We start from the raw sequence: 15,641 nt of genomic DNA, 5'->3' as shown, positions 1-15,641 counted from the left end.
AAAGTAATAAATGCGCTGAACACAGCCAAAATTCGAACTATAATGATAACAGGCGATAATATTTTAACTGCAATAAGCGTTGCTCGGGATTGTGGCATAGTAAGTCCCTCGCAAGCAGTTATAACTGTGCATGCAGATCCAATTGGCGACAGTGCAAACTTCCAAACTAATACCGGTACAGAGTGTAATTTTGATAATAGTTCAGATAAACACTACAAGTTGCACTACACCTTAGATTTTGGTAGCAAGACGTCTCGGGCATATCTATTTAAATCAAGCTTTAATAGTAACCTTTTTGACCGGGATACACCTGAATTCACGGCCCACGTTGGAAAAACTATTTTTCATATGGAGTCGACGAATTCATTAGTTAACGAATCGAGTTCTAGTTACGCAGAGAGTGGTTTGCCGACAAGCGATAGTTTGGCCAGTGTAAAAACTATAGACACTTGGACCCACAATGATGCTGAGCTTGGTATAAAACACACACCAGACGAAAGCTGGCGGCAAGAATGTATATTTGCAATGGATGGTAAGACTTGGCAAATTGTAAAAGATCACTTTCCAGAGGAAATGGAAATTCTATTGACACGGGGTTCTATTTACGCCCGAATGTCACCCGATCAGAAACAGGCACTAGTTATAGAACTTCAAAACTTGGATTATTGCGTTGCCATGTGCGGTGATGGAGCCAATGACTGTGGTGCACTGAAGGTGGCTCACGCTGGTATTTCCTTAAGCGAGACTGAAGCATCCATAGCATCGCCATTTACTTCACGAAATCCCACAATTTCGGCGGTTTTAAAAGTTATTAAGGAAGGACGCGCTGCATTGGTCACATCGTTTGGTATTTTCAAGTATATGGCAGCCTATTCGCTGGTTCAGTTCATATCTGTTATGATTTTGTATTCCATCGACTCAAATTTGACGGATAAGCAGTATCTATATGTCGATCTTGGACTTATATCAATATTTGCCTTCTTTTTTGGTAAAACCGAATCATTTGATGGAAAGCTGGTGGAACAAGTTCCGCTTAGTTCATTAATATCCTACACGCCATTAGCTTCCCTTTTACTACATCTTACTGTTGTAACAGCATTTCAGGTGACTTGTAAGTATATATATATATATAAGTAAATGTAAATTTAGTAAACATAACGTAATCCTTTTTTTTTTAATTCCATTATAGGTTGGATTCATCTGCATCAACAGCCGTGGTTTAAACCTTTCGAGCCTGCGGGTGAAGATCATTTAGGTTGCTATGAAAACTATACAATGTTCTGCATATCTAGTTTCCAGTATATTATTCTAGCTTTTGTTTTCTCCAAGGGTGCGCCATACATACCGTTAAGACAAGGCACAGCTAGGTTGAGACGCCTTGCTACACCGCGAATCTAGACGGGCGTTGGACCGTCGAGTGGAGTCCTTAAAGAGGTGTTGGTAAACACTTGAAAAGAATATGAAATGAAATCGATGGAAACACACAGAGTTCAGGTTCAGTTCCACGAACGAAGTTTCGGCGAGTTAAAAACCTAACACAAATCTGGCTAAAAGTCAAATGGAAAATGTTATTGTTTGATTACAATTATTTGTTTTTGTTCATTTGTTTTCAAAGCTCGATGTTTAGGTGGATTTGTTCTTCACTTTCCCAGCTCAGAATCTAAAACTTCCTAATAGCTTTGTTTCTTAAGATCGTAAGATTTAAAATGTAAATGGATGAAAGTGAAGGTCAGAATCAACCTGGTAATGTCCTTTACCCACCCCGCTCAGCCCCCCCGCAGCAGCTGCCCGGCTTGAACAAAATTATTAACTCCTCATTGTCATAATCTGTTTATTTTTTCGTAGGTTTTTTTTTTGGTGCACCCGCCAATACATCACCACCCAAAAAAAAAAATCACCACCCACCATTGCCAACTACAACAACAATACCATCATCAAAAACAACAACACGTGCGATATCTATACAACATTGCGACGCAAAATTTATGACAACAACCAACCAACTAAACAACCAACAACGAAAACAGTTACGTGACAAGGGCAGCGATGTGGACGGCCTGATACTGAAACCGACAGATCATTTATCACCGCCGAGCACCATGTCGCGCCTTAGTGATTCGGACACCACGTCCGACTTCGACATCGATGGAATGACTCCGGGGGCCAGCATCTCGTCCATGGGCAGCTCAGCGAGTCCGCCGCCCCTGCTAGAGGTAACAGCCACCCCAACAACTTGAAAACAACTTCAACAACAACAACAGCCTGAACAACAAACATCAGAGCAACACTTCACTGAGCGAAAGCACCACATAGGACACACACAAGAAACAAGCATCGGGAGTTACAGAAACCGAATCAAATTTATTATTTCATATGTATATAGTACACATCGTGAAACGGGGAGGTCTCATCCAAACCAAAACAACTGACAGCAACAACAAGAGCGAGAAGACCAAAAACACCGACACGTGCATACATTAGACTTCAATCGCAGCTTGCCCAACTTCCAGTGGCATGAATCTTTTTATTCTACGAGTAACGGGAATACAAATGGATGCTTTGTGGTCGTTAAAGCGGAAGTTGTTATTTTATCAAATCGATAGAAACTTACAAGACTAATAAAAAATTTAACAAATCAAAATATTTTGCAAAAGTTTGTGTGTGGCTTTTTGGGCGGTTTATGGGAGTTCCTGAGATCGAGACGTTCATACGGACAGACGGACAGGACAAGATCGCCTCGGCTATTAAATCTGATCAAGAATATATTTTTCATATGGTCGGAAACGCTTTCTTAAACCTTCCTTTTCAACGAATCTAATATACCCTTTTTCTAATCGAGTAACGAGTATATAATTCCGTTTGCCCAAATCCGAGAAACGCCATTCCATTGTAAGCACCCTCTAAAACAGAGATACAATTATTGTGATTATTATTTTTTATTTTATGTATGCTTAAAAATCCAATGAATTAAAGTTACTCGAATGCTTATTATACAGCCTATATGAATTTTAACTTATGTATATAAACATCAAACACTTAATTATAATCAAGAAACAACGCCGTTTTAAACATAGTAAGACAAAAGTGTTCATAGTTAATACAAAGTTATCTTTGATGTAAGTACAATTAGAAATACAAAGATTACTAATAAAACTAAATAGGAACTAAATATTTTTTTCTACATTCCCTACTTTATTAATAATGGAAATTCCTTAGGTTACAGTACAATTTACATAGAATTCGACAAGGATTATTTGCTCTAAATTTTTTGGCTACATTTTTGTTTTAATTTTCTAACAAAATCCAGGAAATTTTCCAAGCTGCGTATCATGGTTTTGTTCAGCGTGCAAACTTACATATGTGGGCTGTTCTGTTTCCCAGTCTGTTAAATTATTTGGTTCATAAACTTCAGTTATAGGTGGCCAGTTTTTTATATTTGATATATCATGCTCTAGACGCATGTATTTTTGCTTCGATGTGACCCAGTTTTTCTCTCGCTGTACTTGGTATTTTTTGAACACTAGATATTCAACCAAAAATGACTCGACAAAAATATGACACATAAATGATGCTGCTCCGTATGCAAGCATCACGTATCGAAACCTCATGGAAGGAGGTACAATAAGCTGAAAAAAGGTGGCTACCCAATCGCAGGGGTAAAGAACCAAATATACAATAATGCACAAATTTACAATAAATGCTAGACACAGTGGCCAATTCGACCACAGTGGTTTTCTGTATGGCGCACCCTTTGAGAAAACAAAAGCTAGAATAATATACTGGAAACTAGATATGCAGAACATTGTATAGTTTTCATAGCAACCTAAATGATCTTCACCCGCAGGCTCGAAAGGTTTAAACCACGGCTGTTGATGCAGATGAATCCAACCTATAATGGAATTAAAAAAAAAGGATTACGTTATGTTTACTAAATTTACATTTACATATATATATATATACTTACAAGTCACCTGAAATGCTGTTACAACAGTAAGATGTAGTAAAAGGGAAGCTAATGGCGTGTAGGATATTAATGAACTAAGCGGAACTTGTTCCACCAGCTTTCCATCAAATGATTCGGTTTTACCAAAAAAGAAGGCAAATATTGATATAAGTCCAAGATCGACATATAGATACTGCTTATCCGTCAAATTTGAGTCGATGGAATACAAAATCATAACAGATATGAACTGAACCAGCGAATAGGCTGCCATATACTTGAAAATACCAAACGATGTGACCAATGCAGCGCGTCCTTCCTTAATAACTTTTAAAACCGCCGAAATTGTGGGATTTCGTGAAGTAAATGGCGATGCTATGGATGCTTCAGTCTCGCTTAAGGAAATACCAGCGTGAGCCACCTTCAGTGCACCACAGTCATTGGCTCCATCACCGCACATGGCAACGCAATAATCCAAGTTTTGAAGTTCTATAACTAGTGCCTGTTTCTGATCGGGTGACATTCGGGCGTAAATAGAACCCCGTGTCAATAGAATTTCCATTTCCTCTGGAAAGTGATCTTTTACAATTTGCCAAGTCTTACCATCCATTGCAAATATACATTCTTGCCGCCAGCTTTCGTCTGGTGTGTGTTTTATACCAAGCTCAGCATCATTGTGGGTCCAAGTGTCTATAGTTTTTACACTGGCCAAACTATCGCTTGTCGGCAAACCACTCTCTGCGTAACTAGAACTCGATTCGTTAACTAATGAATTCGTCGACTCCATATGAAAAATAGTTTTTCCAACGTGGGCCGTGAATTCAGGTGTATCCCGGTCAAAAAGGTTACTATTAAAGCTTGATTTAAATAGATATGCCCGAGACGTCTTGCTACCAAAATCTAAGGTGTAGTGCAACTTGTAGTGTTTATCTGAACTATTATCAAAATTACACTCTGTACCGGTATTAGTTTGGAAGTTTGCACTGTCGCCAATTGGATCTGCATGCACAGTTATAACTGCTTGCGAGGGACTTACTATGCCACAATCCCGAGCAACGCTTATTGCAGTTAAAATATTATCGCCTGTTATCATTATAGTTCGAATTTTGGCTGTGTTTAGCGCATTTATTACTTTAGCAGTATCTGGTTTAAGGCGATTCTCAAGTATAACAAAACCCAAAAATTCCATGTTGTTTTCAACCTCTTCTCGAGATAAACGCTGTACTTTTGTATAGTTCATCTTGTGGGAAAGAGCTTTAAAAGCAATGGCAATGATTCGGTATCCTTTTTTTGCGAATTCCGATAGTTGTTGCGAATAATTATCTGGTAAACTTTGTGGCGTACAAAGTTTTTTCAACATCTCGGGAGAACCTTTGCAGTAAACATTAAATACTTGGTCACTAAGGCAACGAGTAACAACAGACATCCGCTGAAGAGCTGAAGTAAATGGAAATTCTCGAACGATACCATGATCAAAATTCTTTTGTGATGGCGAGATTCCAACAGTGGCTAGTAAATCGTCTACAGAGGATTGCCGCTTAATTTCATTCTTAGATCCACAATCTGGTTCAGCCATACCGGAAAGGCCAACTCTTGGCTGTCTTAAAATTGTTGGATAAAGAATACCATATTTTTCAGTATCAGGTATGTTATTTGAATCTTCTAGTTCCCATCCTGTAGACTGGAACATTTTTAAATCCAATGGGTCGCCCATCATTTTGCCGTTCAATATTGTTATAGAATGACACGTTACCATACCGAAAAGGAAGTGATCAAATGGCAATCGATCAATACTTTTTAAAGGAATTTGAAATTGATTAGTTGATGATTTGGGCACAACCCCCCACATATCAAGTCCATCTTCCGTAAGAGTACCAGTCTGAAATAAAGATACAATTTAAGGTCTATAAGTTCGTGACGTTCATTTTAATAAAGGATATATTGTTTATGGAAATAAATAATTTTTTAAATTATTTAATTATTAATTATTTTATGAAATATCTATAAGCGAGTACATTTCTAGCTTTTATAGTTCCCAGGATCATGACGTCCGTACGAACAGGCGGACATAATAGAAATCTTCTCATTTAATCTTATATATATTCTTTATTGGGTTGTTCTGTACTATACTGTACTTGTTCTGTACTCTTCTATAAATATATATTTTTTATTATAACCAGGTTTCCCTTAACGTGTTTTATATTATTTTATAAAGTATTTTTATTATTTATAAGAAAATGCGTAACGGCCATACCATTGTTCTTCACCTTTTTGGTGACGGCCAATATTGCTCTATCTCCGCTCGCGTAAAATTAAGTGCTTATAAATATAAAAATAGTATTTGCTTGCTTGTGTGAGTAAAACCAAAAGAAGAAGAAGAAGACGATTTTCTGGATTATATACAAAATTAGGTATTTAGAGTTCTGGTCAATTTCGTTGCAAAATGGTCTATTATTTAAAAAATAGAGAGGATGCTATAGTTGACTCCCCCGACCATAAGATACCCGTTACACAGGTAGGGGAAATGTATGCGAACGCGAAATTTCATAATTTTTCTGAGATATCGCTAGATATTAGTAAACAAAAAGAGAAAAAATTTTAAAATTGTTCAAAGTGTCGGCGTGTTAGTATATAGAAATATACAAGACAAATCAAATTATGACAAAATTTAAACAAATTTTTCAAATGTGTGAGCATGGCAGTCTGGGCGTTAGAGTGAGCGTGGTAAAATTTGCGCTGCGTCTATGTCACTAAAATATGTATGCTTAATCTCAACGTTCTTGCTTTTATATTTCCTGAAATCTTGACTGGCTGTTGATCCTGATCTTTATACTTTATATAGGCACGACCGTGCGGTCAGAATCGATGTCTACTAGAAATGCCTACTCTAATTTTTCACACGTCGCAAGCTGAATACTTAATGACAAATTTTCTAATATAAAGTCATATTTATTTTGTGGTATTATGTATATGTTTTCGACTAGTACTATTTCTAAGCTAAGCTATATTTAAATATTTATATCGTTAAGGCAATGCAAACAAGAATTTTTACATGGTGCCAATCAATCAAAGATAATATAGATTTAAAGTCTAAGATTTTGTTAAGTGGAGGGCATACAAAGCACGACCATACGTGTGCACACATACAGTTGTCGGCTGTCACTGTATGCGTAGAAGAGAGGTGCTGGCTGTAGAGCTGTCCGCTCTCTCAGAGAGCTTGGAAGCTTGGAGAGCTCTAGAGTCACCAGCCTGAAAAAATCGTGTGCAAGAAAATCGTATGGCGTTACGCATCTTGTTATTCTAGTATCTTGGTTAGATCGACTCGGCTATTCCTGATAAAGAATATATATACTTATTATGGTCGAAAACGTTTCCTTCTACAAGAATTAAAAACTTTTAAACGAATATATATACCCTTTTTTAAGAGTAACGGGTATAAAAAGAAGTGGTAAAATAATTATATATAAAAATGTAAAAATATATATTATATTAGAACCATAATAATAATAATGTAAATAGATTTGACTATATTGTTTAAATAACAAATTAAAATAAAATGCGACATATTTGTTTGTAGATGAAATTGGAAACAAACCATTTAATCAACCTAAATCAATACCGAACAAACTTTATTAATAATACGAACCTTGTCAAAGCAACAACAATTTATACTTCCTGCCACATTTATAGACCTAGGAGATATGCAAAATATTTCACTAGTCTTTAGCCGCTTTTGTGCATAAAATCGACCGACTGTCATTGCAGCTGGAAGTGCTGGTGGGACTACAATTGTGATAAGGTCCAGTGATTCAACTGCTATTTTAACAGGATCCGTTCCACGCAAGATCTGTACGTAATAAATTATATTATCATTTAATTATATTTGCTTAAAAAGTACACAACTTACTTTAGTTACAAGCGTATAAATAAATCCTACACATGCTATTATTGCCAGAAACTGGATAAATTTGTACGAATCTTGTTCAAACTTGTAGTCAACAGGGGGGGGGTAAAGAATAGAACGTATAAGTTCTCCTTTTGCCGTTATGTTTCCAGTGTTTATTACAAATGCCAATACTTTTTTCGAGCCAATATAACGAGTCTGAATGACCTTTGTGCCACAAAAAAGAGTATGTCTGGCATGCTCTGTTTTATCAAAAATCATGTCACGTTTCGACGGTAGAGGAGTTTTGGTTACTGGCACACTTTCACCAGTAAGCATAGACTCATCTAGAATGCAGTTTCCTGATATTAAGATTGCATCGCAATGCAGGGTACAGCCTGATGACGGTATTTCAATGATGTCCCCAGGTACTATCGCTCGCGTTGGAAGCTCTTTAGACAGTCCTTTATGATCAACAACCCAAGCATTACCAGTGTTATATACTGTTTTTTGGAGCAAATCCTGATTCTAAAAATATATAGGAATTATATTTTATAAAGTTCTTCTTATTGATAACTTACCTTTTTCGTTTGCAAAACAGACACTGTTATACCAAAAATGGACATCAAGAGTATTACGCAAGCATAGTAATAGTAATCATATGTAAACCACAGAATTACAGAAAATAATTGAAAAACGTAAAAAGGATTAAGTACTTCTAAGAACAGCAATGTCTTGAAATCTCGCAATGGTACAGATATCTCATTGTCTCCGAAAACAATTCGCCTTGAAATCTGTTCATGTACAGTTAATCCACGCTGTTGGTGATAATATGAACACGGAATATTTAGGTCGAGTCCATTTATCCTTTGAAAACTATTTATATTATTGTTCCAAGCATAAACCAATTGCTTGCAGCGAAAAATTCGTATTGATGAGCATTCTAAAAAAAATGATTTTGCAAATTGGTGCATCTTATTATGTTTGTATTGAACGTACTTTTAAATTGGGCCGAGTTAAAATGAACTGACAGTTGCAAGACGTTTTCTACATGATCGCATTCTATATGAGTGCTTTCTATGGACTGCTGTTCCTTTTCCAAGAGTGTCCTGATGAATGTAATCTTTTAATTTTTTTCTTTTTGTCACAATTGGTGTGTACTTACTTAAGGTTGCTTGACGTTAGGACTTGAATTTTCTTTACATGGTACATTTTGTGCTTTCCTTGATAATCCTCTGTTACCAAAACCTGTTCTGCCTCCTCCAATGAACATTTAGAGCAAGTGGCATATAAATATAAATGACGCCACCAATGTAACACGAGGCGCAACAGACCTCCAGTTAAGAAGATACATGCCCAACAAAAACCAGTTCGCATAAGAGAACGACGATAACCGCATACTTTCATTTGATCCTCCTGATCTGGATTTAATAGTCCAGTACATGGTTTTGAAACTACAAATAAGTAATCAAGCTTTAAATACTAATAGCAATAATGTAATAGAACGATGGCGTGTTATATAATTTAAATTCGCGTACTATGTTAGAGTGCATACCTTTTGAATTATTGTGGGGTGTCATAATTTTTTTTTCTATCTATGTATGTATGTAAGTACGTCTACTTTAGCTTCCACTCGCTGTTTTATTTTGTAAAATTATAAAAACATTAAAGTAAAATCAATAACACTCCCATAGGTGAAACAACAAATTTGTTCAAATTGCATAGCTAAAATTTATTTAATCCGTCAATATCTTGAAACTAATATTGTTAAGGTAATTAACTGTGACCTTTTACCAAAAAAATCAAAACACATTTAAAGAAAAAGTTGTTGCCACGAACAGCTAGTTAAACGCCTAATCGAAAAGGCAACATCAATAGATAAAAGACAAGTGATAAGAATCCAAAGCGCAAACTTGATATTGTTTGTTCGCTAGAGCACTCACACTTTTCTTTTCGTACCCGTTTTTTATTCGCTTATATGATTATGTGGCTTTTCAATTGTACGTAATTGGGACACTGTTGCCAACAGGAAAAGTATTTAATAGAAATATTGTGCGTTACACCTAATAATTCACTGATATATGTATGAAGCTTTGCACACAAACATATGAACATACAAAATGAAAACATAATTCATCATAACGAATACAATAAGAAACGATCTTCATCAATTAATGCATACACATGTACCGTACATATATTCATTAACATTTTTGCAGCTGGCATGTGCTGACAATACATGTATGTATGCATATACTAATACAGCAACACTGTCAAAAAGATTCGTTGCTTCATATACATACATATGCATATACATATTTACTTACAAATATGAACATACAATATTCACCCATTTAAATTTTTAATTACGTAGGTAATTTAAAATGCATTCAGTTATCATATCTGAGAAATTTCGATACATACATATGTATATAGATATGTAAATTATTTGAAGCCATCAAATCCTTTAACTGCCGAAAAAACGTACTGAAGCTTTCCGCCAAGCATTCAGCTGGCAGACTAAATGTCGACGCGAAAATTAATAAAAACAAGAATATACGTATGTATATAGAAAATATACTTTATATGGTTAAACACGCCTCCTTCTAGATGTTACACACTTTTCAACGATTCTAGTGTACCCGAGTACGAGTAACGTGTATTATTAACAATGTCGCATCCCTTCCTCTGGGTTTGAAATCTAGACTCGAATAATATGACACCATTGAACGCTTGCTGGTTTTTGAAGCTATTTAAAATACCACAGATATTCTTGCGGATCACACGTTCGCTGTTTCTTAGATCCGAACCGATTTACATAGTAGCCCTGAATGCTTCGTCAAAAAATAATTGTTTATAAGTCATAGTGTCGACTTTTGTCACTTGGATCTGTGAATTTCACAAGTGAATCTTAACAGAAAATATATTTCTTAATGCTTTGATGCTAAATGCTAAATTGATGCTAAAAATAAATCTACATAACATAAAATTCAAAAATCACTGCGCGGCGAAAAGAAATGAACTCGTTTGCGTTCAATTGCCGCTCGTATCCCCCATTAAGGAATGTGTCTAACGACATTCTTCTTCGCGAGTAGAGAATAAAATAAAAAAAGGTCAACAGTAATTAACGAGCTAAAAATATAACTTACCATCCACAAGCCGTTCTGAGTCTTTAGGATAGAGTTCATCAACGTTTGGCTCAAGAACGCTTGGTATGTTTTCGTCGCTGTCCCCATCCTGGTCTGGACGATTATATTGGAGTAACGGAACCGATCTTGCTGAAGTTTTACTACAACCATTAACTAAAGTATTATTGTTCTCAACTTTTTTTATTTTATTGCTCGGTACTTTATCACTTTTTTTTGGTTGCACTAATTCTGTCGCAACATAATGCATATCAACAGGAGAATGCCACCAGCTAAGCTTCAAGATTTTATTTTTAGCTGCAATTCCAGGGAAGTGATGATCATCATCCGTTTCAACGTCCGAATTTCTAAATTTTAGATCTTCAATATGATTTGGTAAGGGTTGTAGCTGCACTGTCTCACTTCGAGAATTATTAATCTCACAAGCCTTGCTCTGACTTGCGAACATTTCTGGACAATTTAAAATTACAAGTGCAGGCAATTATGAATTCTGCGACAGTTTGAATATACTTCTTGGTTCTAAGACTTATGCAATTATGCCAATTTTAATGTCAGCTACACCTGTCATCTTTGTAAAAGGTCTCTCTTAAACAACATAGCAAACAAGCGAACAAAATTTGTAACATCATTGAAGAGCAGTTCGATCTGCCTACCCTGCTCAAAAATATTTGACGAGGTTGGATATTTAAGTTAAATGGCACGTGATTATTGGCTAATAATTTAAAGTGCAATAATTTTAGCTGCCGTCGCTTAAATGAAAATTGCACCTGTGGACCTGCAGGATTTAGGCTGTGATATTTTGTTGCTATGCTTCTTCTCCGGTTCTTTATTAATCATCCAAAAAACGTAATAAAATTGAAACCTGCTCCTCCGCTTCCCACACGCTTCTCAAAAAAGAATTGCTTGATGTACTCCTTTTGTAAAATCTTCAAGCTTAATCTGGTTCCTTTGGGCAGGACACCATTTAACTTGTTAAGTGGTAATGTGAATACACATACACCAAAGCACGCGTTGAGCACATTTCTGTATAATATCTTACTTTTTTCCAGTTTCTTCTTTATAACACCTTGATATGAATTCATTACGATACAATCCCTCGGATTAAATTCTTAGTATGACAGGTGCGAATTGCTTGGCAATGGTAATTAAGAATGATGAACTTTAGTAGTCTGTGCAAAAAAGTATCGATTTAAAATTAAAAATGAAATGCCACGTAGGGAACATAACTATTTTTTATATTCGATACAATTTTTTATATACCTCAATTTCAATCATTTTAATAATAACACCGTTCAGTGGCACATTAATAGGTACCCAAGCAAAAGCAGGTTTTAGTTTAATTTCTTTAGTGAGTCCTTCTTCTTGTTTGACTAAGTGATGGTAAATTTCTGAAATGGAAGATAAATTGTAATATGTAATCTTATCTTATAACGTTTTTTAATATTAAACTTTAAGCTTATTTCCCAATCGTAATATGTTAACTAATAATAATTCTTTGTCAAATCGACAGAAATTGGAAAGACAATTAAAAATGTTGAACGGCGTGTTACAAATATTTTTTGGCGTGCTTATAAAAATTGGATAGACAAAGGAAAAAACAATAAACTAGACAAACCAGTGCGGCATCTACGACTCTAGAATCAAAGAAATTAAGGTAGAATTACTGAGTTTCTGCCATTAGTTTTAATAACGTGAGTTTAAAAAACATTATGAACCTTGTCATATTTCCCAAAAATAAGGGTTAATATTTTTAATGCTCCTTTCTACCACATCTATTATTTTACAGGTATTACTGTCTCTATTCTATGGAAATTAAAATAGAAACACTGTTCCAATATTAAAATATAGCAAGGATCTAAAAATGCCGAGGTTATTTAGTATTACACACAGTAGGACTCTTAATGTACACAAAATGCAATGATTGCTATCAACCTGCACTAAGGCAGCAAAGAGAGTAGTCGCATGACAGTTCCTCTAGTCATGGTTGTCTCGGTAAGAGTTTTTCCCTAATTATAGCTACATTCATATGCATATGTACATACATATGCAGGTCCAGCAGATCAAAACAATGTTTAATGCTAAAGTGTAAATCCATAAATGACCAGTTCTGCAAAGTGATTTGCATCAAGTTATTGTTATTCAATCTCATATTCATTCATATTCATCTCATAATTCATTTCTGATTATTATTAGAAAGAAGTAGTTAAATTGGCAATGGACACTAAAGAGTGGACAAAGCACTCTGAAAATTCGTAAAAACATTAAACTAACGCATAAAATGTGAGCTATACATGAAGAAATTAGTTGATAACACTCTTTTGTACATGAAATTAAACATAATAAAAAAAATTCTAATAAAAAATCCAACCAATACAAATTGGCGTTGCATGGCCAGATCGACTCTGGTATTTTAATATACATCGACATTGAATGCTACAATACAAACTAGTCACATACATCAGATTTATGTGGGTTTGTTTAACTAATATACAAACTTACAAAAAACAACTTCATGGACAACCAATCATATTATATTTCACTGCCATTAGAAATACCGGTGCAGTCAAAAAAATAAATAACTCAAAAAAAAAAATATATGAATAGATAACTTTATTTGGTAAATGAGACGCTTGTACTATAAGATACTTCACTTAGCTAAAGAAAATAAGTATTTCAGATTAAATTATTTAAATAACTTCACTTAGTAAAATGACATCATTGTCATCAAAACTTCATCAAGTCTTTTATATATCGTGACATAATATAAAATCTTGCAGTCGAAACATGTCATACATGTGTATGAAAGGATATTGTATATATATAGTATCTAGATTCTAAAATATATATTTTTATGTATATAAACATTATTTTAAAGCCATACTATGTAATAGGCGCCTGCTAAATTTACAACACATTCACTAGGACATCAGTTTATAGTAACTCCACATGTTTTATTTGTACGTCTTAAAACGCACAATACTACGGCAAAGTTGATGTGTTCACAATAATTACAATTCCTCTGCTGGTGTCACTATAAATCTGCCTATTCACATCCCTTTATCGATGGATTTAAAACAATGTTTAAATGCACCCAAAAGCATCGACATTTGGAATAAAATATTCAAATAGTTTATTTACACTAACGATTTATTTTGTACGCCAAGGTAGCGTTATGGCAGATGGGAGAGTTTTGGGACGATGGTATTTATTATTCCCCGCTGTGGTGGTCAGAATCCTTTACATACATACTAAAACTTTTAAAATATTAATAAAATAATTTTAAATAAAATAAATTAATTTAAAAATTTAGGATTAAACTTCGATTTAGTGTTTTGTGTGAAGAGTTTCTTGACAGTTCCAAAAGTGTGTAAGCCTGGATTTTGTTGTTTATTTTCTTGTATAATTAATTTTTTATATTGTTTTTTAATTTATAAGTAAAATAAATATTGTTTAACTATATTTAAAAAAAATTGCCTTTAATTAAGCACAGAACCCTTTAATTTTACCTTTAAAGTCAAAAATTCAACTTATTTCGCAGTGTGTAAACAGTTCCTTGACATATTGTAGGTACAAATATATATACTTTATTTGCCCATTGTCATAAAAATGAAATAAAGCTGTATCTGTAATAATTTAACTTTCATTTCTTGTCGAAAATTCCGCAGTTGATACATATTATAAAAAGAGGAAAATTCTTTTTTTTTGATACCATTCAAATTCACTACGAGAAGAAATACTAATGACCATCTATATATATACTCAATTTAGTAGATTAATTATGGTTTTCCTGAGATAGGTGGAAAAAATTAAAAAAATATAAGCATAGACACAATTGATCCAAGTCATCCAAAGCCAGCTTCAACGCTCCAGCTGCAATTCATTATTATGTAAACCAAGCTTTATGACAAAGAAGAGATTATAGTGTAGCTCGTGTATATCGGGTTGAATTCAATATAGCACTCTCCGCTTCAGGCATTTTCATATCGCGATATTGTTATAATATTATGACAGTCATGACAGTTATGACAGTCAAAAGCCGATGTTACAGGGCAGAATCAGATTTTTACGGGCTACGACACGAGATTACCATTGTTGAATTACGACTTACAAAAATGTGCTCTGTGGGACTATGTTAGGAATAATATGAACGCCTTGATCTCAGGAACTATAGAAGCTAGAATGTTGAGATAAAGCATAAAGATTCTAGAGACAAAGACGCAGCGCAAGTATGTTGACCCAATTTTGCCACACCAACTTTTGAGAAATATTTGCATAATTTTCTTAGTCTTGTAAATTTCTATCGATTTGCCTTAAAACTTTTTGCAACGCACACTCTGAGGGCTACAAACAACCCAAAATTGCCACGCTCACACTTTTGCACAATGTTATGCTATTTTTTTATATTATTATTAGTCTTGTACATTTCTATGACAATAAACTTTTCGCCAAGTCCACTCTAGCGCCCTTAAGCCACCCAAAACTGCCCCGCCCAAATATTTTAAAAAGTTTTAGATATTTTTTCATATTGCCAGTCTTGTAAATTTTTATCGATTTGTCAAAAACTTTTTGCCACGCGTTAGCATTAACGCTCTAAAACCACCCAAAATTGCCACGCCCACAATTTTAAGAAATGATTTAATTTTTTTTGCAATTTCCATCGAAATGTTAAAAA

General features: G+C 34.6%; 2 protein-coding genes and 1 long non-coding RNA gene across 9 annotated transcripts; 2 read left to right on the top strand and 1 right to left on the bottom strand.

The window, feature by feature from the left end:
* On the top strand, positions 1–2,417 carry LOC120285212 (probable cation-transporting ATPase W08D2.5). 2 transcript variants are annotated; one of them, XM_039296172.2, is made up of 4 exons: positions 1–1,111; positions 1,190–1,494; positions 1,846–2,213; positions 2,384–2,417. In XM_039296172.2, exons 1-2 carry the CDS (start codon positions 43–45, stop codon positions 1,396–1,398), a joined length of 1,278 nt encoding a protein of 425 aa, XP_039152106.1. In that variant the 5' UTR covers positions 1–42; the 3' UTR covers positions 1,399–1,494; positions 1,846–2,213; positions 2,384–2,417. The 2 variants fall into 2 exon arrangements, with proteins under 2 accessions (XP_039152106.1, XP_044779450.1); XM_044923515.1 differs by having other exon boundaries at positions 1,846–2,417.
* A 500-nt stretch (positions 2,418–2,917) lies between these two features.
* LOC6724687 (polyamine-transporting ATPase 13A3) lies at positions 2,918–14,113 on the bottom strand. Of its 6 annotated transcripts, none has more exons than XM_044923510.1 (10): positions 13,982–14,113; positions 12,230–12,357; positions 10,973–12,138; positions 8,989–9,277; positions 8,823–8,932; positions 8,405–8,766; positions 7,848–8,351; positions 7,587–7,787; positions 3,965–5,819; positions 2,918–3,889 (listed from the first exon to the last, which is right to left on the bottom strand). In XM_044923510.1, exons 3-10 carry the CDS (start codon positions 11,415–11,417, stop codon positions 3,294–3,296), a joined length of 4,362 nt encoding a protein of 1,453 aa, XP_044779445.1. In that variant the 5' UTR covers positions 11,418–12,138; positions 12,230–12,357; positions 13,982–14,113; the 3' UTR covers positions 2,918–3,293. The 6 variants fall into 6 exon arrangements, with proteins under 6 accessions (XP_044779445.1, XP_039152084.1, XP_039152085.1 ...); XM_039296150.2 differs by having other exon boundaries at positions 13,851–13,990; XM_039296151.2 differs by having other exon boundaries at positions 10,973–12,357.
* On the top strand, positions 9,198–13,331 carry LOC120285213. The gene is made up of 3 exons (XR_005544453.2): positions 9,198–9,287; positions 12,480–12,660; positions 12,756–13,331. It is a non-coding gene; the product is annotated as an uncharacterized LOC120285213 (long non-coding RNA).
* Positions 14,114–15,641: the final 1,528 nt, after the last annotated feature.

This window comes from Drosophila simulans, chromosome 4 (assembly GCF_016746395.2).
Source record: "Drosophila simulans strain w501 chromosome 4, Prin_Dsim_3.1, whole genome shotgun sequence".
Classification (NCBI taxonomy): Eukaryota; Metazoa; Arthropoda; class Insecta; order Diptera; family Drosophilidae; genus Drosophila; species Drosophila simulans.
Note: the sequence above shows the minus strand (reverse complement) of the source record. Positions and strands in the feature narration are given on the sequence as shown.

What these genes read in the sequence shown, in the direction of transcription:
- LOC120285212 (XM_039296172.2), top strand. Translation starts at nt 43, where the DNA reads ATGATAACAGGCGATAATATTTTAACTGCAATAAGCGTTGCTCGGGAT. An exon ending in AACAGCATTTCAGGTGACTT is followed by an intron (nt 1,112 to 1,189) that starts GTAAGTATATAT and finishes ATTCCATTATAG; the next exon opens with GTTGGATTCATCTGCATCAA.
- LOC6724687 (XM_039296151.2), bottom strand. Translation starts at nt 11,417, where the DNA reads ATGTTCGCAAGTCAGAGCAAGGCTTGTGAGATTAATAATTCTCGAAGT. An exon ending in CTCAGAACGGCTTGTGGATG is followed by an intron (nt 9,278 to 10,972) that starts GTAAGTTATATT and finishes ACTTATTTGTAG; the next exon opens with TTTCAAAACCATGTACTGGA. An exon ending in CTGTTTTGCAAACGAAAAAG is followed by an intron (nt 8,352 to 8,404) that starts GTAAGTTATCAA and finishes ATATATTTTTAG; the next exon opens with AATCAGGATTTGCTCCAAAA.